The 26,043-nt window shown below is 36.5% G+C and overlaps 1 protein-coding gene across 4 annotated transcripts; it reads left to right on the forward strand.

Annotated features, from left to right (window-relative positions):
* The first annotated feature begins 68 nt into the window (after positions 1-68).
* Positions 69-24,407, forward strand: LOC145986752 (uncharacterized). Of its 4 annotated transcripts, XM_083121131.1 has the most exons (6): positions 69-176; positions 5,368-5,490; positions 14,731-14,855; positions 16,802-16,922; positions 19,060-19,083; positions 20,194-24,407. In XM_083121131.1, the coding sequence occupies exons 3-6, from the start codon at positions 14,753-14,755 to the stop codon at positions 21,890-21,892; spliced, it is 1,947 nt and encodes a 648-aa protein (XP_082977257.1). In that variant the 5' UTR covers positions 69-176; positions 5,368-5,490; positions 14,731-14,752; the 3' UTR covers positions 21,893-24,407. The 4 variants fall into 4 exon arrangements, with proteins under 4 accessions (XP_082977257.1, XP_082977260.1, XP_082977259.1 ...); XM_083121134.1 differs by lacking the exon at positions 19,060-19,083; XM_083121133.1 differs by lacking the exons at positions 69-176; positions 5,368-5,490 and adding an exon at positions 7,465-8,616.
* The last annotated feature ends 1,636 nt before the right edge of the window (positions 24,408-26,043 follow it).

Consider the following 26,043-nt stretch of genomic DNA (forward strand, 5'->3'; position numbering starts at 1 on the left):
AAAAGCAATTTGAGCGAACCGCTAGATGCAGCAAGGAACAGTTCAGTTCAGATCGGTTCCTTCGCATAGGACTCGTCGCGTCGTCTGACCTGAGTTGTAGTCAACGTAGTTCAAGCAAAGGTGTTTACAGCTGTTGATGTGAGATATACTTGGATTAGATGGTTTTTCGTGCGAAAGTAAGTTACGTAACTACGTAAATTAAATAGATATATTTTACACATATATTATGCAAATAAACATTGAGAAGAAGTGTGTATAGGACGTAAAAGTTTCGCTGGCAAGTACCAAGCCAAGCCCATTCTTTTCGCAGCCATTTTAATGTACAGTTGCTGACAGGTCCTGCTTATGTTTTTCGTAGAGAAATGTAAATATGGCATATTTTGTTTATTTCACCATATCTAAATCACATAGGGAGTTAGAATGTAATTTTTACGCAATATAGATAGACAATTATTATCACTTATTACGTACGGTATGGAAAATGTTCGGGATCGGAATTGGAAAAATGGACATTAAATTCAGTTCGCGAGATTCTAAATTATTTTTTCTCGTTTACCTTTCAACAAAGTAGCATACGGAGTGTAACCAAGTTAGATTTTTGAAAAGGAGTATGTAAATGTGTGTACTTCATACTGCTAAGGTAATTTATGTATCTAAATTGATTTACAAGTAAACTGAAAACAATCCTTTTGTTATTTTAAGGGAGTTCATTTTTTAAATGATGTATTATCATGCTTATAGTATGATGTTAGAATACAATTATATTTTTTTAATAAAGGGGATATTAGAAGTTTTTAAGAGTGCGGAAACTTTTAATTTTCAGGGTTACGAAACTATACTTTTATGTACAATGCGACTGCAAAATTCGACTTATTGCAATTTCCACATTATTTCACCAATTTTCATCTAATATTAACTGAAATATCTAAATCAAAATTAAATTACACAAATATTTATATACACAAGGGAGTTTAAATAACCGTTGATAGCAAATTGTTGATAATGTAAGTATCAATAAAACTTAAACTTGTGTACGGAAATATAGGAAAAGAAAAGGAAAGATTCCTTCAACATCAAGAGAAACGGAATAGAAATGTTAATATAATAATAGTTTTTCATAAGTTAAAATACCCTTTACATTCTGTTCTGCAAATATCATCAAAAGGAAAATATTGCAAAATGAACCCATAACTTGTAATAATTCAAATTGACCATTGCTACCCAGTGACATTTTGGTACGGGGCAGGAATATTGGAGTCAGGATGAGAAATAAAGATATCATTACATAGATACATACATACATGAAATCAGGAAATTTTTAAACTGAAAATGTTCAGAATTTTCTAATGCTTAAAATCATGGGGCCGTCGACCCACTGTACCCCCTTGAGAATTACATCAATTTTTTTTAATCGAAAGATTTCAACGTTTTATGTAATATAAATGTGGTTCCAGCGTTGTGAAACCACAAATAATGGAGATTTTTTATCCCAAAATATGACCCACGTAAGCACAAGAAACTCCTATTCCAGACTACTATTACTCATTTTTCCCGTATGAAATTCCCGAACAGCAGCAAAACTAACACTCCTGGCTTAACAGAAACGTGAAATAACTATCGGTACCAAATATGGCCCTCCTAACGTAAAACAACCATTTCCAATACGAACGAGAATACATAATTTTTGAAAGTACTAAGAAAACAATGTAAAATCACTATTGTGAAACATGGCCCTCTTAACCTAACAACTATTTCCAATGCGAACAAAAATAGATAATATTAAAAAGTACTAACCTTAAAACAATGCACCTTCACACTAAAAATGCACGCCCACCTTCCAATGAAAATCCTGGCCAGTACCATGCCACATGATGGTCTCACTTATTGCACAACACTTTAGCAACCCTGTGTTCTGACGTCACGTTGTTAGGTTAGGCTAGCTAGGTTAGTACCCTTAGCCTAAATAATAATTTGTCATTGTATTTATGCTAATGTTACCTAACATGCCTAACCTTGTAGGCATTCCTCGTCTGATGTCAGAACACAAGTTTCTCACTTACTGTGCTAAATTGCACAACACTTTAGCAACCTTGTGTTGGTACCAGTTTCGTATGGGCACAACACCTCTCACTCTTTTATTTCATCATTTTTAACATTCACACTTACATGTTCTGCATTGCGAAAGTACAGCGCCTAGAATAATGTAGTGTGGAAAACGGCATGGTTCTGCACTCTTTCGCTGGTTCCACTCGAAAATGATCCTCTAGAGGCGCTGGTGTTGACCCCGGTGCTTGGTGTTTGACTGCTTATAATGGAAGTAAATGGAGTTTTCACTGCAACGTCTGATTCTTTTACATGAAGCATTTCTATGAATGTGATAATTGCTATGATATTTGGTACAGTGGTTGCGAAGATATTAACGAACATTCTAGACAGTCGACCACATCCTGTTATCGTCATACTTTCGTTAATAATACGGGAGAAAAAATACGTGTGGAATGTTCTTGGCAACTAAATTTTTGTGTATGAATTATTTTCATTATTATCATCATCATTTATTTGAAAGATATACACGCTGAAGCATTTGTATTTTTGATATTTACTGTCTCTTTTTTTCTGCTTTAAACTAATCGTGGCGATGATGATAATGATGATTGCATGAAACGACAAGGGGAACCCCACAAAACTTTCTTAGTGCCATCGACATGAGTGTAAGGCAACTTTCATACCAATGGGACAAGCGACACGGGATGTTCACACTGTCACACTAGTGACACACACTTCCAGACTGTAAAATAGCATTCATTGCACATGAGGGTCCAAACAGCAAACGACATGTTCATATGGCGTATTCGCGTGCTACTTGTTACTTCGGTCGGAAAGCTCCTTAAAGGAAGGGTGCTGAGACTGAAGCGACGGACTACAGGGGGAGTTCCCAACTACCGTGACAAGCGACATGGTGCCTTCAGTCTATTAGCAAGCGTTGCTTGCGAACAACAGATAGGCGACACGATAAGCCACACGTGTCACTTCTGCGTCGCTCAAACTGGGTCATTTCCTCAATAGCTTGCAACATGTTGCCGTGGTTTGTAGTTCGCGCATACGCGATGCAATGAGTGTCTTGCTTTAGTGCGATTGCGCACCAAAGCGACAAGCGGCACGCGACACTTATTGCTTGAGGATTTCACCATCCGAACGCTGGCCTGTGCTTCCCGTCATGCCGCTACGATGTGAAATGTTGCTCTTGATTGGCTCCTTTCCAAGCAACATGTGTCCGGTATGAAAGTTGCCTTGGACCGAATGACCCGTGTCGCTTTGGTGTGAAATCCTCGTATCGTTTGTCACGTGTCGCTTTGGTCTAAAATCTCCTTGAGGAAACTGTGCAGTCAGAGCTTTTGTCCCTACGGTTCGAAAGGGTGCATTGATTTCCGACTGCTCGCTTTCAAGCGACATTTTTGGTTTGTCGCCTCGGTATGAAATATCTCTCAGGGTACTATTTATATTCTAATAACACAGAAAAATAAACTCTCATACACAGTCCAAGACCTGACGTCCGGAATCACATTGCAATGTTTCTTCTTGTGTTACGCATGCTATTTATTTATTAATTTTATTTTACTTTTCTTTCCAAATTAATGCCATTTCGTGACTGCAAATCACTCCACAAATATAACTGTTTCCATCAATTCACTTACTGCCTTTCTAGAGAAACAAATCTACACAATATATTCCAAAAACTAACTAAGCCGCATTACTTTCATAACAAAATTAGCACCTGGGTCGATCGCACTGCCATCTACTTGTCATCGTCTCGGGGAACCAGTTTCTTGGGTCGTTTTCCACACTACGTTATTCAAGGTGCTGTAGCGGAAGATTCTTCAACATGGAATTATGCTTTTTTCATGAAAATAATTTCAATTTTTCACATTACGAGTAATTTTTGCTTGCGTAACAGTGTTTCCAACCTTCTTAACCGAAAAATGCCCCACAAACCATTCACGCATAGCCCCAAAAACCATTCACGTATAACCCAACAAACCATTCATGGTAGGGTTAGGCAAACAGTTAAAATTTGGGGTCGTCGTAATATCAGGAATGTATATTTAATTTTTTTGTCGTCTTGCAAAACAATGGTGTGGTTAGAAACACTGACAGGGGAACATCTGGTATACATAGAGGAAGGAAATGAAAGCAACGGTGATTGTGCATTGGAGAGATATTTCTCTTGAAAAAAACATGAATTCCCGGTGGAATTGATTCCAAGATGAAAGAAAATACCTGCACGAACGTTGAAAATGCTACAGAAACTCATATCCGTAAGTAGTTTCTTCTGTAAAAGTGAAGAAATACATTGTGCTGATATGAAACTGTTACCCTTGTGTTCTGACATTACGGGAGATAGCTTTTTAATTTTAGGCTAAATGCCTACATTGTTAAGTTAGGCAGTTTAGTTGTCCTAGCCTAAATAATAATTTGTCATTGTATTTATGCTAATGCTACCTAACCTAACAGGCCTAACCAAACCTCCTAGGCATTCCTCGTCTACCGAAACATCGTCGGCAGTAAATCTCGTGCTCCCTGACGTAACACCAGGATTGCCAACCTTCAATCTCCGATATTTCCAACACAGCTCCAAGTTACAAAACACAACGTAACAACATGTTCCTTCATATCACATGCAGATGGCAACAATGAAAATGACGTCATAAATAGTCACATCAAAAAATTCTCATTACTCCACTATAATACATCTCCTAAAGCTAAAAACAACACAAATTCTTCATATAGAACATAATCTTCTTAAATGACTCAAAAAATATCACCTGATTGCGGGGGTACGGAGGGTTGACGGTACCGAAATAATTTAATTGTGTACGCCGAAGAGATTGTTTTTGCATTTGCAGACTTACATGTACAGTTTTCAATATTTTTTTTTCATTCATAATGCAGAAAACTTCAAGAATGAACCACTTTTTAACATGATAATTTGACATTTCAGAATCCTAAAATTGAGTGAATCATTTCCTGAAATCTAGGTCATGATGGGTATTTTTGGTACAAATTGTCTAAGTGTATCTTGCATCATCACACATAAAATTGTAAAGCTCTATTTTAACAAAGTTTAAAACTACTGTATTATGTAGAAATCTCAACGTGTCAATCAATAAGTAATGGTCTTTATCAGGAGTGAATTCACACTGAAATTATCTTGTATGCTCTATTTTTCACTGTAAAAATACCACCTTCCATACTTTTTGATCCATGAAATTGAAAACAAAGTCTGGTACACTTTGAGTGTTTTATTTAAAATTATGTGTAAGTAAACACTTTAGGATATATGAAACTTTCACATGTGTTCTTGTTTAGGCTGGAGTGTCTCTTCACTTCGCCCGTGCTCGCTGTTGGAAGGAATTTTGAAGTAGATGTATTGTAAGCCCGTGTGTCACCTACTTCCGATGAGTGTGATACGCATCATCATCCTGTTATTGTGTAAGTAAGGTATTCTCCATTGAAGATTCATTGTACAGGCCTGGTGGTTTGTGACTGTTTATCGAGAGAAGATCAGTTTCTTATCTCGCTCCTTCTGCGTGTTCAGTGACTGTAGAAGCCCATGTGCTACAACCATTGTCGACATTTGGACTGCATCATTCATCAGGTGGAAATATGATATAAACACTACTGAACTGTGAGCCCCGTTCGTTCGTATTTCAATAAAGAAGAGGAGGTTGTGTTCGTTTGTTCAGTGCACCGCTCTCTCCTTACGGGTATCTCGGTGTGCACGTAGCAGCGTTCCATTGTGCTTGGTATGTGCGAGAAATTAATAAATGAGTGTATGGTACAGTACGAAAGTGTGGTCTGGTTAAGCTCTGTTTGGGTCTAAATTTTTTAGTGCATTTTAGTCCCTTTACATAAACTTAGTCTGCTTATTTTTTAAATCTGCTTTGTTATTTTTCATAGAACCCAAGTTTGTTCATTAATTATAGTATAACTGATTTATTTTTTACATAATACTTCATCTCAAACATGCCATCCCCAACAGAAACAGTTCGAATAAGCGACTTCACTAAAGGAAGAATCATTGGCTTATGGGAAGGTGGCAAAACGGTGGATGAAATTGCCATTTACCTAGAGCTTCCTGTTTCCGTTGTTGAGACAGTCGTAAGCGAATTCACTCTCCAAGAAGAAGGTGAGGCAGATTGATGCTTCAGAAACATTCCTTCTGGTGAGTGAATTCTGTGCACTTGGTGGCCCATTTCGCTTTGCTGTATAGCATGGCATATTTGCATCAAGATTCGTCTTGAAATGAGCATGATGTGGTCAGTGAGCTTGCTGTATGAGCACAAAAGTTCCTGAATGAACAGGTATGCAGCTTTCTGGTAAAACGTTACATTTTAAAAGAATTCCCCAGAATTGAAATACAAGGCAAATATATACCCATGACTGCAGTTATTCATATTTTCAGGTTACATTAATATAATTGAATAAAATCAGATTTAATCTAGGTATGTTACAATGATGCCAATGGCATCAGCCTGCACAGAGTGCCATTCATTTTCCATAACATGAACAAATTTGTCAGCTTGAGAAATTATTCAATGAGTACTGTGTTTTCATCTGAAATCGCATGTTCCACTAGTGGAGCTTTTACATATATTCAGTAAGATATCGATAAACTTACAGAGCCTAAGTGCTCAACAGTTTTAATGTGTGAAGCAAGACCTTAGACCATATTAAGTTGTAAGCTTTTATTAATATGTAATGACAATTTTTTCAAAATTTAGTAATTTTCTTTTCCTTTGTCTAAAATGGAAAGCACAGCAGACATTAGTAGTATCTTTTAAAGGAGAACTCTGTGACCACCATGTTGTTCTCCTCTTGTGCAATGAGTCAAGATGCATTTGATTTTAGATGATTAAATGCTTCATTTCATGTGTTGTTTTGAATGTAGCAAGGCAATCATTTTAATGACTAGATCATGTGGGACCGTGTTCAAGATGAGGTAAAAGTTTAGTCCATAACACTTCAACATAATTTTGGGCAGAGAAATCCTCCTTTTATCTCTTGTTCCATCTTGTCAATTATTAGAGCAATTTGCAGAAATAACTAAAAATATGTAATTTCTTGTGTATGAAGTTGAATTGATTTAATAGCGAAAATATATTTTTTAATGCAGACATGAAAAGGAAACCTTGAAAATATGACTGATGTGTCCTCTATGTTTTCAATAGAACAATTTTGAAATTTGCAAGTGTAAGCCGTTATCACATAACAAATTTGATGTAAAAACGTGTTTTCAATTACTGGTACAACCAGTGTTACACTCAAGGGAGAAATATTACATTTCAAAATATATCTTCACATTATCAGCTGTGTAACAACACTAGACCACTGATGTAGTCTCATTACATTTCACGCTCCTTGTACAAACTTTTCTTCCTTCAGAGTGCAAGTTCTTGTAGACAAAATGTTGTGACTATTCTTTCTGCCTTTTCACAAAGGAGGGGGAAAGAACCTCAATTAGGAGATGAGGGGGAAGGCGGAGTTCTGTTCAACAACATGAAGTTAGTAATACCTGAAATGGTAACAAAATTCAACTGAACATGTGTACTTGATATCCACCAATAACATTTACACAGCAATGAAATTGCAAATGAGAAGTTAACAAAGATTGGAATTTCCAGCACTTTGAAACAGGAATTTGTTGTCTCAGTGACAGATATTTTATCCACTAGTTGACATCACTGATGAATTTAGATCTTTATATATCATATGCCACCATGTAGGGCAGGAGTCCCACGTTTTCTTCCCCTTGAGGACATTTGAGCCTTATTTTCATATTATATTTTAAATTTTTAGGCACAGTTCTGATTTGACTTTGTATGCATTAAATGGACTTAAACTGTACATCACTTTTGTTTCTTGAAATAGACCCATAGAATCCATCGAAGTTGTAACAATGAGGCATGGAACAGTGGCCATGTTTTGTTTTCATTTTTCTGGAGATTGAACGAGAAATCACTCCAGTATTAGAATAACTAATGTTGTAGAGCAACCATCATTTGTCAAGAAAGTACAATCTCTCTGACATGTTCTATCGTCATGTATAAAAATGTTTTGTTCATGCCTTTTCTTTGATATGTATAGCATTTTTGTTTAATGCTAATATTAAAAATTCTTATATTGCTGACCAGGCCACCTTCAGTACTGTCCTAAATATCTCATACACGTGCGAGTCGCATATCGTCTCGGATCGGCTAACCAATCCGGAAAAATTTCGGAAATGAAATTAAATTAATCGTGTTTCGTCCATTGCGCTGAAGTGTTATCTATCGTGCTACGGGATCGTGCTTGATCAGCCTCACCCACGGGCTGACGAATCGCCAGGATGAATGCGGAAACCGCTGCCATATCCGTGTGTGCTATCCGTTCCGGTTCCGTAGCTGTGTTGCGTGGATAAAATTTCAATGGCCCGCAACTACAAGAATCATCCATGCAAATTAATGTTGTTGCCTATGCATTAAGGAATTGGAAGATGACAGGTGAGATATAATCTTTGTTGGAAATTCTAGAATGTACCTGGACCAATCAGGTATGAGGATGAGTTGTACCGTGAAGGTAAGTGCTTGATAAACTATTTCTTGTTTTACTGTTACACGATCCATTTTAATAACTGTTAATTCTTTGTCTCGAAATATATTTGACATCATATAGACTTCCTAAACTCTATTTTTGGCTGTTTTAAAAATTAATACTTATCGAATGTATTTTGACATGAAGAAATGCTCAATGCATTTGTGAATACAACATGATTTTATATATATATTTTTAAAGTTGTGTATAATGTGGCTGTTGTAGCAAATTACAAATTAGCCTCATCCTGTCATATCCTCTTTCTCTCATGCTGACCTCCGTGGCAAAGTGGTTAGCACAGCATACTGTGATGCCAGAGATCCCAAGATCAAATCGTACCTGTGCATGGATGTTCTTTGTGAGTGTCCCTTCATCATATCACTCATCATCGTCACAGTTAGCCAAAAGTGGTGCTACATAACAACATTCAAATCTCTTTCTCTCCAGTCAAGTGCAACTTTTAGCTAAAAGAACAGTATCACACAAACTATTTAAACACAAATAGATCAATAGTACTCCACTATAGTATTAATTACTAAATGCACAACCCTTTTAAACAATCAAAATTTCATCAAGTCAATAACTTATTTTTCTACTATATTACTAATGCTTTGTAGGAAGAGAGTCATTGAATATGGGACATTTATGGCTTATCAGCTATTATTATTTCTTATTTCAGGAAATCATTTTTTTGAAATTTTTGTTTCATAACTTCCTCAATATACCAACACAAATTAGCAGTGGTAGCATCGTCGCCTTGTAATCAAGGGATCCCAGGTTCGATACCCAGTGGAGGCACATAGTGGTTCGGATTCCACTTTAAACTGTAGGTCCAGTCCCGATTACTGTGAACAAAGTGGACTTAAAACATCAACCCAAACAACATAATCCTAATGTCAATTTTTGCATAATGTAGACATTTAACTATTCAAGTGTATTCTTGTACAACACTGATTTTCAATTAAAATTCTGGATAAGGAATCGTGAATTGTAATAAATTATATAAAATCTGATATCATTTAAACTCTGTTGTAAAAATTTATTGATCATATTATTTTTGTGTGGTCTTTAGTGTAAGCATTGAATTGTAATAAGAATTAATTACAATATAAAATAACAAGATAGCTGTTGGTAAACGGAATTGTGTTCTAAGTTACAGTGCAGACCTGTATGATATAAATAGGGTGACCAAAATTCTTTATTTGTCTGGTAGCATCTTGGTTCTAAGACACTAAAAGAATTTCTAGTGTCCTTTTTTTATCAACTTAAAATACAATTTTCCAATCTTATAGTTTCCAGTTTCTCTTTTGTGTCTATGGCGAATGCTAATGTATACTACAACTATCAACAAAATATCTATTTAGGTAGGAAGAAAGCAAAAGTTCTGAAACTAGGCCAATGCAGCATATGTATTCGTGATAAATTTCTTAATTACCAACTTTAACCTTTGTTCAAAAGTTCCTTTAGTCTAACTGCAATGATGTAGATGAGTAGTGAATAAGAATCAGATTTTTATGTAGCCAAAATATGTACAGTGCAAACGTGCAAAATCCATAGTTGAAATGTAAGTGAATAATGAAAGAAATTTCTTAGCTGCTTTGGATCTTTTAATAACACTTATGGCAGGGGATTGTTTGTTTTCAGTTCTTATTATTTGTTCACTTAGCGTTATTTCAATATTCCTGGTTATTTGATTATTTTTTTAACATAAATATAATTTGTGAATAACTGTACACTTAATAGTTTTTACACTTTTTTATGCTATGACACACTGTTAATTTTAGGATATAACCCAGTTTGCTCCCATAAATAATTGGTCACCGTATTTATATGACATAGAAATAAAATATACCTCTGTATCAGTGCTTGAGATAACAGTGTTTTCTTTGATTTCTACATTCTTTAAATTGGTTTTTACAGGAGTAATTTTACAGGATTAGGTTTTTATTGTGTTAATGATGTTGATTATCGTGTCAAAAATTATTCCCATTAGACTGATTTAACAGTAATAATTGGCTTCTTCACAAAAGTATGGAATTTTCAGGTACGTATTTGGAGGGGTCTTTGCAGAAATATACATTATCACATCCAGTGGTGTATTAATTTCAGACTACACTGTGGAATCAATCTAAAACTTTAGTTACTTAAATGTTATACAGGGAGGTTATTTCAGTCGTTTACCGCGAGAGCGTCGGCTGCTCGGTTGCCCCGTCATGCAACAGGTCCTGGCAAATTGTGTTACAGGAAGTCCGTAACAGAAATTGCTTGTTTTGTAATGTTTCCACTTTTCACAATTACAGTTATAATTACAATTGAAATAAGCACGTGCCTTGTCGCAAGGATGCTTGAAAAGGTGTCCTCCCAAATGCAAATAGTTCTGACATATAATTTTAGATTAGACATCACTACTTTATCCTCAGTTGACAGAAAAAGAAGACAGCATCCCGCCACATAAAGCAAACCGAAAGCGTAAAATGATATTTAAATGTAATAATAATGATGATCACTAACCTCCTGTGTTATAAGAGATGTTGAAAATTACCTCCTTCAACAGCAATACAACACGTTTCTTAGGTTCAAGAGATCCTGTCTCTCGTAATTGCCTGACCACTTTTCTGCAAGAGTTCGTTTTCACGTAATTATCGTACATAAAAACTCTTTGTTCAAGACGATATTTGTTTAGCGGCATAACTAATGAATGAATAACAATTAACACACAATAAAGCACTAGCACTGAATAGCACACGAACTCAATAACTGTATAAAAAACACGCATACTGATAAACGCAAACAGAAGTGAACATGAGCGTACACTCACTACTTCTGGTAGCCGACAGTGTTGCTAACCATTTTTCGACAATGTCCCTACAGACATTAGTCAAAATGTCCCTACAACTGACCAAATATCCCTATGCCAAGTAAAGCGACTAAAAGAAACAACACCTCATGAGCATGCAAAACAGAAGGTAAAATATACACATTTACTTACCAAATCTCTCTGCTCGGTGCTTCCACAATTGATGAAGGAGCGAATTTACAATACAGGACCCCTCCCCGATTTTTATAATATTTCGCATACTCACTAATTGAGGCCTCCTAATCATGAATTTGAAGTTAAAATTTGGTGGTCACCTGTAGAAATTGCAAAATAAGTGAAATTGAGTGGTCCGCGATCAGCACATTTGCTAATTATTTACTGGAAAATTTTGTGTTTCCAATACTTAAGAAACGAAATATACATTCCTGATATTACTACAACCCCAAATTTTAACTATGTTTACCTAACCTTACCGTGAATGGTTCGTGGGGCTCTCCGTCAATGGTTTTTCAACACCAATTTTTAAGTATGTTTGCCTTGCCTAACCTTTCCGAGAATGGTCAGTGGGGCTATCCCTGAATGGTTTTGCACTAATTGTGATTACGAACCGATAAAAAATCTTATTTTCGTAGCACTTTAATGGCAAACGTTCATCATCGAAGATGCCATTTTCGTATCCTGCAATTTTACAATCGATGCACTGTTGCCAGACTTACCTGTAATCAAATCAGTCCACATTCCACATATTCTTCTACATCATGATTGTCACTGTCAGGTGTAAGCACATTCTTTGGACAAAATAACGAAATCCATAAGTTTATTAATTAGCCCACGGCCATCCTCCTGCACACTCCACCTAACAATCTCTACAACATTAACAACTTTTTAACTGTTCTCTTCTGCCATTCTTACACGATCCATGCTCTCCAAGTATGAAATCAACAGTGTGGCAACGCTGTAGGCAGCATAACTAGTTGCGAACGTCAATTGTTCATATCAACAAATATGGTTACCATACTTGTATACGGAGAATCATTGTGGGAATTGAAAAGCTTATTTTAATACTTCTACATGTTAATGAACAATTTTTTCACCTCACCCCAACATGTTAACTTGACATAAATCATCACGACTAATTATTTCGTGAGTATAAGTCATAGCATAGAAATTACAGAAGGGTCCAGTATTGTAAATTCTTGGCTTAATGAATAACGTTGAGTCGTTTACGGTTGATTATGTTATTTGAAGTCATAAATGCTGCTGCTGTGAAGTGTGAAGAGATAATGTTGGTTGGTGATGCAGTATTTCCTGCAGTCTTGAACAATTCTGCTCCCATTTTATTTCTCTTTTTTGTTTTTGTATCACTTAACATTGAAAATATCACTTAACATTAAAAATATTCTTTCCGTTTCCACGTTAGAATGTGGCAATGTTAGCACTATTTTCGTGAGAGTGGAAATTCAAAAAAGAACTTGCCTTGAAAGTTCTTGGTAACCGATAACATGTTCCAAAATTCTGATGGAGATTTGTTAGTTCTTTTTTCTCATTCACGCTAAAGTATCCAGATAAACTAATCCATTCATTCCAAACCAAGCACGAGGAAAGTGCAACTGACTGGGGAGTAAGCTTTGCACAATAAAATGTTATTTTCCAAGATTGAAAAAAGTCCCTACGTTTTACCTCATTTGGCAAAATCTGTCTCTACGCGGGTGAAATATAGTGAAAAGTCCCTATGCGTAGGGACATGTCCCTACAGTTTGCATCACTGCAGACAGGTGTCGCATTCGTGCAGTATGAAGAGCCCTCTCGCAGTTTGCATCACTGCAGACAGGTGTCGCATTCGTGCAGTATGAAGACCAACTCCCCCGATAAGCTGCCGGTGCTATCACGACAACTGAGGATAAAGTAGCGATGTCTAATCTACGATTAGATGTCAGAAATATTTGTATTTGGGAGGACACGTTTTCCAGCATCCTTGCGACAAGGTACGTGTTTATTTCAATTGTAATTGTGAAAAGTGGAAACATTACAAAACAAGCAGTTTCTGTTACGGACTTCCTGTAACGCAATTTGCTGGGACCTGTTGCGTGACGGGACCGCCAAGCGGCCGACACTCTCGCGGTAAATGACTGAAATAACCTCCCGTTATATATATATGTACAGTGCTTTTTATGGTAGCATGTTGAGTGTACAGGTTTGCCGGCTTCATAAGCAAGTACATCAATTGATCAATTTACAATCTTGCCACCAGAGTTCACAAGGTCATGCGTGGGCATGGGTGTTCTTGTGAGTGCTCTGTTGTCAATTTCATCTGCCAAAGTGGCATTGAATAACAAAAATACAAGATTATACAGGTTTATTACAGAAGAAATAAGCATTTTCAAAAAAAAACAAAAAAAACAAAACATTATGCTACTTGATTTTGTAGTTAATGTTGTTAAGTTTGCATTAAACATTTTTTAGAGGTCTGTGTCCACCTTGTATCACACTGCAGATATCAATGTAAGAGTCCAGTTGTTTCCCAAACATATTGCAACATGTCCTCAACAACACTTGTAACAAATGTTTTGATGCATTACTGCACAACCTGTATATTTATAGGAAATGGAGGGAGGGAAAAGTCTTTGACATATTCCCACAAAAAGGGTTCACAGGGTGTTAGGTCTGGACTTCTGGCTAGCCAGACATGTTGTTTGTTGCATGTGTAATTCCAGCATACAAAAGGCCTTTCATTACACGAATACCAGCCATGTTACTAATGTGGTGGTGTAATGCAACAACTGATATTAAAGGTACAATCATACTGTGGAGGTACCAACTCTGTCCTTACTCTATGCTGCCACACACATTTACAGTTCCAATTTTAGAATTTGTTGAAGATGTGTATTTACTCCATTATAACCCTGTATAATAGAGTTACCATGCCTTCCTAGTTTTAGAGCATAATGTTGTGTGTTACTAATATAATTTATGTATATTTTCCACAGAATGAGAACTCTTCATTGTGTACAGAATATATCAGCCAGGATAAGCAGTGCAGATTAGCATTTCAAGGAAAGAATTAGGATATACTCGATGCTCTTTATTTTTGAAAATAGATTTTATACTACACACCGAAAGGATTTATGTTGTTATATTATTAGGTTCATGTTAATTATAACTGTTTTTTAGATACAGTGTAAGTCTGTGTATTATTATTATTATTGGAGGCTATTCATATAATTAATTGAAAACTGTAATAGTGGTACATTGTAAATATACATTATTATGAGGTATTCCAGTACTTGTGTGGGACTGAAGGCTATGTCACACTCATGGGAAAGCTCACGAAGACGGAATGGTACAAGCGCCTCATCACGCCTACGTATGGATGTGTATGGTGCTGCTAAAGCTGCAAGATCCAAAGGTAATTTTCTAGTGAGAAATGTACAGATGAAGAACTCAATATGCTGACCAAGGCATAAATTTATTTTATTATAAAACCTAAACTAAACGTAACGTTTCAACCTTCTAGCAAGGTCTTCTTCAGACTATGTACCAAGTACAAATACAAATCACATCACATTTGTACTTGGTACATAGTCTGAAGAAGACCTTGCTAGAAGGTTGAAACGTTACGTTTATTTTGTTTTATAATAATATAAATTTCTGCCTTGGTCAGCATATTGAGTTTTTCATATCATGGAAACAAGGCTTAATGGTGTTATAATTGTACAGATGAAATACCATGTGGTTATATTGTGCATTTATTGTTAACTGTTGCATGCTTTCTTCTGAATAAATGTACTTTATTCACTCAAATGTAATTGTTTACTTTGATTAGCAACAACTGTTATGGTTGATTTGCTTGTTAGTTTCTGTATTTATAAATCACTTAACAGGGCACACAATATATTCAAGTACATCATAAAGCTACCGTGCGTCCATTTCGATCTGCAGCCGAGAGATCGGGAGAAGCGTGGCGGGCGGCACTGATGGAGATGCCGACATTTGCGGCCTGAAATGCCCGCTTATTTTTATGGACATATGCAGACATTTATATAAATATTGCAAAACGAGCACTAACCTGTGTTATAAGAGTATGGTTTTAATTTTAGTAGCTTAGTGACTGTATGTGCCGATGATTTTGACACGCCCACCTCTTGTGAAACGCGGCGTAGAGGTTTGTTTGGAGAACGTTCTAACGCTGCACCAATATCATCGAGTTTTGCTTCGGTTAGAATCCGTCGTTTTTGCTTAGGTGTTTTAAAATTTAACGATACAGTTTCTCGTAATTTAAGGACAAGATGTCTAACCGTATCTCTGTGTGGAGTTGAAACGCATGGGAATTTCTGTACAAATTACCTACACACGTCTCGACACGAGTTTGTTTTCACGTAGGTACGTGTCATACATAAAAAAATCTTTGTTCTAACGTGAATCTTGCGGCTGGCATTCCAATTGTCTCACTGACACGTCACACATACACACTACAATAACACAAACAAGTAACTGCAAGTAACCAAGAATAACACTCTTGCGCACTGTACGAAATTAACACGCTCTTGGTTTACATTGCTCGCCACTATATTTACAACTCTGTCTTCATCTAGTCGCGAAGGAACAAAAAACTCGAGCTCGGATATTTCGGATTGCAAGGAAGCTCACGAAAACCATTCACTTTTATCGGTTTCGTCTGCAGTGTAATCCTGATACAGTGTTGCACATTCGAAACCTCCAAACGATTCCCATGGCCACAAAACTCTTTCAAGGATATAAACTTAAACAGGACGTTACTGCTCAAAACTATGATTAAAATGCTTTATTATCTGTGGCTCTTAACATCGTTTCTATAGCGTATTTATTTGTGTATATAAGAGCAGAACTTGGATGAATTACAGAAGAACTTTTCCGTGTTATAACACAGGTTAGTGATCGTTTTGCAATATTTATATAAATGTCTGCATATGTCTATAAAAATAAGCGGGCATTACAGGCCGCAAATGTCGGCATCTCCGTCAGTGCCGCCCGCCACGCTTCTCCCGATCTCTCGGCTGCAGATCGAAATGAACGCACGGTATTATGGCAATGCATTGTAGTCTGTCACCTGCCATGTTGTTAATAAATTGATATTTTTGGCCAAATTCATATACATGTGTATCTAAATATCTTTTTATCTTTTATTTTTAAGATTTGTTCATTCAAAATGGATGTGTAGTGGTAAAATGCTAAAAGGCATTGTCTACACGGGCTCACAATTTTGTGCTTTTATTATTATTGATGTATATGATATAACAAAGGTTCTCATTTTTAGGCTATCATTTGTTCCAAGTTTACTCTGCCAGGTGTTCATTGTGTGTTTTTTTTTCCCAGCCGACAATCAACGAAAGAAGGAAATAGACAAAGTCATGAAGAAAGCACGAAGAGAAGGTGCAACTCAAAGCAGTTATTGGACAAAGAAATTACTTGAAGCCGAAGAAAAGGACCCCAATCGGTGAGTGTGGTTAAATACAATTGTAAATTTTATTTCAGGGAGATGGTTTCCCCCCCCCCCACCTGTGTGGAGATATAAGAGGAATGCCACACTCCATGTTTAATTGCCATATTTGTGTGTGTAATGTGCACCCTGGTTTTTTATGGGGAAAAAACTACAAACAATTATATATCGTACATAATGTGCAGTACAATTCAGGTTCAACGAATGGCTTTCTTAGTTGTAGGACATAAAGCTGTTGCTATGCTGATCAAGAATGAATGACATCATACCTATTCAGTGAGTCACCTGTTGCTATGTGGACTAAGTGGAGAATATTGTCGGGGTGGTAGCTTCATTGCCTTGTAAGCTAGGGGTCCCAGTTCGATACCCGGTGGAGGCACATAGTGGTTCAGAACTCACTTTAAATTGTAGGTCCAGTCCCGATTAGCCTTACTGTGTGGACTTTAAAACACCAAATCGATCAATCAATCAAGGATAAAATTGTCTTGTATACAATGTGTCACCAACCAATGTCACTTCCCTCTCTCTCCGTTCACTGTGTTTAGTATCTCAAAGCTTTCACTTCTGTGATCACCTGTAGTAGAAGAAAGCAAGATCAAAATTGCGTTATGAATTTGCAGTGCTCGGGAATTTTTCACCGGACTGATACACATCCTGTGTGATGGGAAGTGCATGCTCGACTTTTGCCAGAACAGCACGGCATTGCTTTTTTTGGTGTCACATAGTGCCGAAATATTCCATGCATACACAGTTTTTGGTGGCAAAAATTATGAAAAAAAAAGTTCACATTATAGCCTACATGAGTAAATACCATACTTACCATTTACTATTAGTTGTGAGGAGTGAACGGAGAGAGAACTAAATATATGCTTACAGGCCGAAACCAAGTGTTAGGTAATAATCAAAATGTAATTATTGATAACAACTCGTTTGAACCAGTTTCCAAATTCAAATACTTAGAGGAGTAATATTAACAAATGAAAATGATATTAAAGAGGAAATAAAAAGTAGGCTTAATTCAGGAAATGCATGTTACCTCTCTCTTCATAAACTTTTGTCTTCTCGTTTAATATCTAAGAAACTAAAAGCTAAAATATACAAAACAGTAATTTTGGCTGTAGTATTATATTTGTGTGAAACTTGGTCCCTTACATTGAAAGAGGAACATAAATTGAGAGTATTTGAAAATAAGATCCTTAGGAAAATATTTGGACCTAAAAGGGATGAGGAGACTGGTGAGTGGAGAAGGTTACATAATGTAGAACTACATAATTTGTATTCTTGTCCAGATATTATCAGAATAATTAAATCAAGAAGACTTAGGTGGGCAGGCCATGTGGCATGAATGGGAGAGGAAAGAGGAGTTTACAGGATTCTTGTTGGGAAATTTGATGGTAAGAGACCTGTAGGAAGGCCAAGACGAAGATGGAGGGACAACGTTGAGATGGATTTAAAGGAAATCGGTAGGGATGGAAAAGAGTATATAGATCTTGCTCAAGATAGGGAAAGATGGAAGGCCTGTGTTGCTGCAGCCATGAACCTTCGGGTTTAAGAAGACTAGAGAGTTAGTTAGTTTTTTAGTTAGAGGAGTGAACGCGACGGTGATCTCATTTGCTAATATGTTTATTAATGATTTTTTTAGATTTTTCTAGCTTAATTTCAGATCAGGGGGTGAGGGGGATAGACAAATGATGACAGGTTATTAGTTTTAGAGATTTCAAATTGTTGATCACTTAATTTTAGACATTGAGGGGGGAGCTGATTGCTAGCTTCTTCTTCACTAATTGATAATTTGTTGCTAGATGCAAGTTTTGGGGGTCAGCAGTTACCCTCTCCCTTAATCATCCCATGATTTAGTCCAAAGAGAAGTGGATAAAGTATGGATGATGACAGGAGAGAGTCCCTCATTTCACCATTAATCAGTATAGTTAATTTATTCTTTAAGTTAAGTATCATATAAGAATGATAACAGATCTTTTCATTTTGCTAATTTCCTGTACGTGGTTCTTATGTTCACGTAATATTACACATGAGAGATGCATTTTTAGGCTTTAAACTTTTCTTATCTTTTTTAAGTCATAGAAGTACAGATGCATTTTAATTTGAATGTTTCCTTTCTTTCTGTTTTCCTCAGCTATTCTCAATCATTTCTCCGAAGGTGAGTTGCTAGACACAAAACATGTTAAATGAAGATAAATCATGTATGTACTATTTAAATATTGCAAAGAATTTATGATAATTTAACAATTTAGCATATAATTAACCATCACTGACATATTTCTTACACTACATGTTGGAAGGATCCTGTTTTTGTTGTACAAGAATTGGAAACAACCACTCATTTGTTGTACATGAAGCCTTCTGATTTGTTAGTAATTCCCACCCCCACCCTTTTCACTGATGGTACAATACTTGTGAAATATAATTTACTGTAGTGTTTAGGAGACCCACAACAAGAAGTAAGAACATGTTCTGTTATAATCTTATGCAAAAATGCACCTGAAATTATGCTTGTTGCTACAACGGAATTATTGATCTTTCAAAAACTGTTGCTCTGTTGTGTGGGATTAGGTAATCCCATCCTTGATTTTAAATATGTTAAAATTGACAATTTAAAAATGCATGTGAAATGCTTTGGAATGTTGAGGAAATACAGATATTGAAGCCACCAAAGATATAATACAATGGAATCTCAGTATTATGTTTCCAATTATATATTTTGCATAATGCAGTTCTTGACCCAAGAGCAGCCAATTCTTATAATTTTCCCCAGGTTTAACTGTTTCCTGCATTTGAAGTTTTACATCCCCAATGCCCCTGAAAACATATAATTGGAGTTTCTCTGTATTTATTTATTTTTGATCCCTGCATAATGAAAAGTACATAGCACTAGTTACATTAGTGTTTACATAATTTTTCATACAAGTCCAAGCTCAACTAGCAGTGTGTGTGATAGATATATATGTGTAATTTTATATTTAAAGTTGTTGTTATTGTTGTTTTGATAATGACAAACTGTTCAGGAGACGTAGAATATAATAATTTTTCAAGATTATACATCTAAACAAGCTAGGCAGTGCAAATTCTACTACTATTGTTATTAATATCATTGTCTCCATATGTAGAATAAGTTAAAACAACATCAGGGAATTTCTTTCGACAAAATGAGTGTGAATCCTGTCTTTGTTTGGTGATCTTTTTTATATACTTTTTTGAATAGCCCTGTATTTGAGTAAGGTACAATAACAATTTTTTATCTCATTCTCAGATGGCGCCACAGTGGATTCAAGGAACTATATCGATATGAATTTGGTGGGTCATCTGGCTCAGCAAGCAGCGGCTCTAGAAGTAGGTCCCGGAATAGAACAAGGAAAAGAACGCATTCTCCTGCTCCCCCAAGGGCTAGATCTTGGTCACGTTCCAGGGGAAGAAGCTATTCCCGGGATAAAATGCTTCCCCGTCCACGGGACCGACCACGTACTCCTCCCTCACCTCGTTCAAAAGACGATCAGTACCGGAGGGGCAAAGATGATATTGGAAGGAGACCCCGAAGTCCCCAGTCTGAAAGAAGAGACGAGAGAGTTCGAAGGAGCATTTCTCGAACGAGAACAAATTCTGCTGATAAGAGAAAGCCAGCGGGAAAAGCAGATCCTCCCGCATCCAAGTCTGACAACTTCCGACGATCGAAACGCTCTCGTAGTTTAGGCTCGCGCAGTCGTTCGTTGTCAGGTCGGAGGTCCTTGAGTGAATCAAGGTCCGTCAGTAGTTGTTCAGATGAATCCTGCAGTGTTTGTTCACCCAAGTACAAGAGGAATCCGCAGGTTTCTCCAGCCAACAAACAAGGCAGAGGTACACGCTCCAGGTCATTCTCTGTTCCAAGAAATCAGCCAGGCAGCACTCTGAAGAATTCAAGGATCCGTTCACCTCCAGCTGCCTTAAGTGAACCAAAGAAAGTACTGGACAGGGGAAGAGAAAATGTTTCCATAGGACTTGGCAAAAAGATTGTGGAAAGAACCAAAACTAATTCAATAATAGACTCACGGCCCCCAAGAAAGGAACTCGTGTCTCCGAAAATTAAAAAGAAGGATGAAAGGTACGGAAAAAGTATTGAGAAGCCGAAACCGTCGCCCATGTTGCCAAGCAAGAGAAAATCTGAGAAGAAGAGTAAGGATTCTAGAAGTGATAAACCACCTGTTTTACCTATGATGCAAAAAATTCGAGGATTTCCGGAACCAGAACGACGAAGCAGTGGTAGGAGAAAGTCGAAACGGTCTGGCAGAGAAGGTCGAAGAAGGAGATCCGATCAGAACGGACCTATCGATTCAAAACGAGCAAGGAAACGAAGCCGGTCGAGTTCAGATTCGGACTCCGACAGTTCCTCCCCATCATCGGACGATGGACAGCCAAAAATGACTCTCTCCGAACGCTTCGGTAAAATGGCCCAGTGGAGTGTCGATCGAAGGGAATTTGACAGCGTGAAGATGCGTGTTATCAAAGATGCAAATAATTCTAATGTGAAGGTGGTAATAGAGGATGAAATGGAAAGACCTTTGTCTGCGTCAACCTCAGGTGCATTGGCATTGCCACGCAGCCGAGTCAACGAGAGGAGTCCGGATAGGTACACTCCGGAATATGAGCGCAGGAGATACTTCTTTGAAAGAGCAACAAGGGAAGCACCAGTCGAAGTTCCACTAGATTGGGACGATGTGAGAGTGCGGTACAATTATTATAGGGAGCGTGTGTATTTATGGGACAGGGACATTACCTTGGAAGAGTATATAAAGTGGGAGGAATGGTGGTATAAGTACCAAGAATGGTTAGAGATGGAGAGGTATTATAATCAAATGGCTTGCGACAGAGAATGGGCACAACAAGCATATCGATCAGGTAGCTTTGAAAGAGAAACCATTACTGAAGTTAGAACACAGAGACGGTCCAGTAGAAAGGTGAGAAGGGTAAAGAATTAATCCTGGTGCAATGCAAATGCTCTACAACTGGAAGAATAGATCTGAACTAATCCTGCAATTCATAGACATATTTATTATCTTGTTTGCGAACGGAATGATGGCAGTGTGTTCTTAACAATTACCAGAAGTATAATGTTACATCAGATGTGATGAGTGGGAACATTTTCACTATGCATAAGTGTATGGCTGTATCAGGAAACTGATGCAATTTGGTTTGAATTTTATAGATGTGTCGGATGGCATTTTTTTTGTGTGTGTGAAAACTTGTGAAGGAATTTGAAAGACAAAGTTGTTGAACCCAAAAGCAACTTCTGTGAAAAAAAAGACTACATAAAAAATAATGTAGTTATTCTCGAAGTACATGCTAGAGGAATAGGTTTTTACCTAAATATAATTTAAATATAAAATGGATGTGGAAAGATATATCATGAACACAATCAATGTACATCTTGGTGCCATTATAGAATGTATGTACTACATGTATTCTATAGATTTACTTACTTGCTATTGAGCTCATACCATGATATTTGAACAACAGATCTCTTAAGATATTCTCAAAAACAGTCATAACATTTAAGACTAATGTTAAGCAAGTTTTTTTTAACGTAGATTAACTTGCAAAAAAGTCCTTAAATTGTGCTGTTCACATGAAAATCTCAGGTTCATAAAATGTTCCGTAAAAAAAAATAATTGCATCAATGTTGCTAGATAAAATGTGGAACAAATCTCTGGGTCAGAGAAGGATTGTGGTTTAGCAACATGTAATATATAAATCTTTCGGTGGTGACATTTATTTGGATTAAAGAATATTTTGCAGAGGTATGTGAGATTACACATGAAAGGATCAAAATATTGTATATGAAGTTGATAGTGATTTTTTGTCAGTTCTAAATAGTTTTATGTCTGCAAATGTATTCATAAATGTTAAGTGTGTTCAAAAAACCATTGTAATTAAAGACAGATATAAAAAGATGATATAACATAACAATCAAGCCTATCTAGGCTAAATATCATGTATTTCTTTGCATACATAACTATCAAAGAATGAGTCTTTGACATGTCAAGCAACTTGCACGTAAGAACTGAATTAGGCAGGTATATATATATTTTTTAATTTGTGGTATGTCGGGTCTGCAAAAACTTGAAAATCAGATATGAAGTGTGTCAAATGCCAGTGTCTGATGTTTGCTTCAAGTTAAAGTACAAAATAAGTGGTTGGTTTGGTTATGACATACTTAATATTTGGCATCCATTGTTTTCTCGATGTACAGTAAAAGGACAGTTTTATCGATGTGTGATGAGGTGAATAATTTTAAATCAGCGGCGTAGATAAGGAATGGAAAAAAACGGCAATGATTTTATGCAGACCAGATCCTAAATAAATGAAAAGGCACCCAGGAAAATGTGTTTGAGTCACTTTGATGTGCATGGTGGCAAGAATTGGTCACACTGGAGTTAATTGTAGTTAAGAGGTATCAATTTCTGCCATTGTTGTATTCTTATGTTTGCATATAAAATTGTACATGGCCACCGAACAATTTTATTTAATATATATTTAACAATAAACACAATAGTGATGCAGTTCACTTACGGTGGATGACTGGCCAAAAATTATTACTAAATGTTGCACTATCATCTTACCTGACGAGAATGAACTTTTAAATACTATCAGCAGAGTACTCTCAATACAAAAAGTGGATGATGATAATTAAGTATTAAATAAGTAAATGCAATATCAATTGCAGTGCAAAATGTATTTGGTTTAAATATTTGTGATGGTGTGTCGATAGCAAAGTAAAAATTATTGTGTTAGGCACATGTTTTGTATTTTTATGTGTTTGACATTGTGGCTCTGTACTATATGAATTAACATAGACAAATACTGTTTATATAAATGTACATTGATTAACTGTACATTCTAAAACATGTGTAAGACGTTGTTTCTTCAAATGCAGTTGTTAACTGCATTGTGTAATTGGGGCAGCTTTTTCATGTAATTGCAATCAAGGTACACTGCAATAAATGTATTATTATATTATTAACTTTTAAGTTGTATGTGTGAGTAAAAGCAACATTACATGGGAAGCAACTAGTTATTTTTAATTTTAAAGTTATTATTTAATACACATAAATATTGTCTGTTCACTCACTCAAATAAGAAGCAAAATTTATTATTGACAATTTAATATTCTTTTGTTAAATGGGAAAAAAGACCTTTTGTTGGCTTACCAGTAGGAGTTTGGTGAAGATTTAGTTAAATCCTTTTCCACTTTTTCCAATACAATATTATAGTGTAAAAACAAGATGTATAACAGCAGAAGTTGTTTATTTTATGTTTCATAGTTCCATATTTTAGTAATACTGGTTATTAGGAATTCATTGTTAAGTATAAAGCTGTTAAATATTAATTGTGAAAGTATATCAGTTGTATATTAAATGTGATGGGCCCATAAAGTGCCTAAATATGTAGGTTGGTTCCCCCAATAGGTATGCTGTTCCTGAATAAAAACTGAAATGATATATAATAGTGTATCAATATTTTATTACTATGTCCAAATAACCACTATTCAATAATCACCAGATATTTAAAAATGGTTAAGGTACATGAAGTTTTGTGTTTCCGCACTGCACAGCTGGATAGTTTTTTCCCCATTAATTTCAAAGGCTCACACATCTGACTACCATGCTAAAGGTCCCGGGTTCGATCCCCGGCCGGTTCAAATCCGGGAACTTTTCTAACGTTGGAAGCGGCCCCGGCACCCACCCAGCGTCGAATAACATGGGTACCTGGGGGGAAACCCTGGTGGGTAAAGGCGATCAGGGGCGTGATGCTGATCACATCACCCCCACTCACGACCGGATCAAGAAAGTGTGGGGCGTTACCCCCACACCCCCTATACGCCTTCATGGCGTGGTGCTGAGCACAGGGGAGCACTTTACCTTTTACACCTTCATTCACTAAGTATACGGCATATTCCCTTGGTGAATGAAAGCAGTGAGCTGTTGATAATAATCTGGAAAATAAAAAATATCCAATTGTGCAATGCGGGAACTTTTACCACATCCATCATAAATTTAAAATGGTTCTTTAGAGTATAGTGTGGCATGTGTTCCTTATGCTCTGGTTTCAAAAAATCCTTTTTCACATTCCAAGTAATTATTTTCCTTCATGCTAAACAGTGGCGAATTCTGAAAATTTGATCCAGTTTACTGCAACAATTCTTATTTATTGTATATTTTTATTATATACTAGCTGATTACCTGGCGTTGCCCGGGTATTAATTTATTCCAGTCTTGTATTAGACAGGAAAATAATGAATTCTAACTATAGTGTAAAATGTAACTAATTTTAAATGTGATCGTGAATGTCACCAATTGTCTTAGAAACAAAGAAAACTATGGATTAGACACTAATCTAGGTCATTCGTGGCATTTTGTTTTTCACCCCCTATGCCGATAGGTAATGAACTTGGAGTTGAACCGCATTGGAAGTGTCACGAAAACTATGGATTCCATTCGCAACACAGCTTAAATGTTAGACAACCCGAGAAGCTCTATTGTTGTGTGGATTGCATAGAGTCACGGATGTCTGTGTGGAATTTAATATCTGTGGTTCTCGATTATTTTTACATGTCATCCCTTCCCACCCCTAGGAGTGCCAGGGATGTGTTATCCCGACAGTATTTCTTTCCAGGTTGCAAGTGATACGCGTACCAAGTTTGGTTGAAATCGCTCCAGGCGTTCGAGAGTTTTTGCTGAACAAACACACACATACATCTATGTCAAGAAGATGTAATGAACTGGAATGGGGGACTGAAGTTAAACAAAGAATGGAAGAAGGTGTTAGAAAGAGTGGAAAGGACAAGAGAGAAAGAGGAGAGGAGAAGGGAGAAAAATGAAGGAAAAAGAGCGTGAGATAAAATTTCCAACCACATTCTATATGAAAGTAATTATGTTTAGCCTTTTACTTGAAAGTTCAGTTGGCAAGTGAAAGCCACCTGCTAGAAAGTTCCTAACAACTTTCTAATAGTCTGGAGGGAGTAATGTTTGTGTGTATATATAATGCCCTTTTTGTGTATCTTGTTACTTTTGTACTTGATACAGAGTCTGATGAAGACCTTGCTAGAAGGTTGAAACGTTACGTTTAGTTT

This window comes from Lepisma saccharinum, chromosome 4, assembly GCF_977018435.1.
Source record: "Lepisma saccharinum chromosome 4, izLepSacc3.1, whole genome shotgun sequence".
Lineage (NCBI taxonomy): Eukaryota > Metazoa > Arthropoda > Insecta > Zygentoma > Lepismatidae > Lepisma > Lepisma saccharinum.

Coding starts and splice junctions, on each gene's coding strand:
- LOC145986752 (XM_083121131.1), top strand. CDS start 14,753: ATGTCACACTCATGGGAAAGCTCACGAAGACGGAATGGTACAAGCGCC. Junction 14,856..16,801: donor TAAAGCTGCAAGATCCAAAG/GTAATTTTCTAG, acceptor TTTTTTTCCCAG/CCGACAATCAACGAAAGAAG. Junction 19,084..20,193: donor TCTCAATCATTTCTCCGAAG/GTGAGTTGCTAG, acceptor TCTCATTCTCAG/ATGGCGCCACAGTGGATTCA.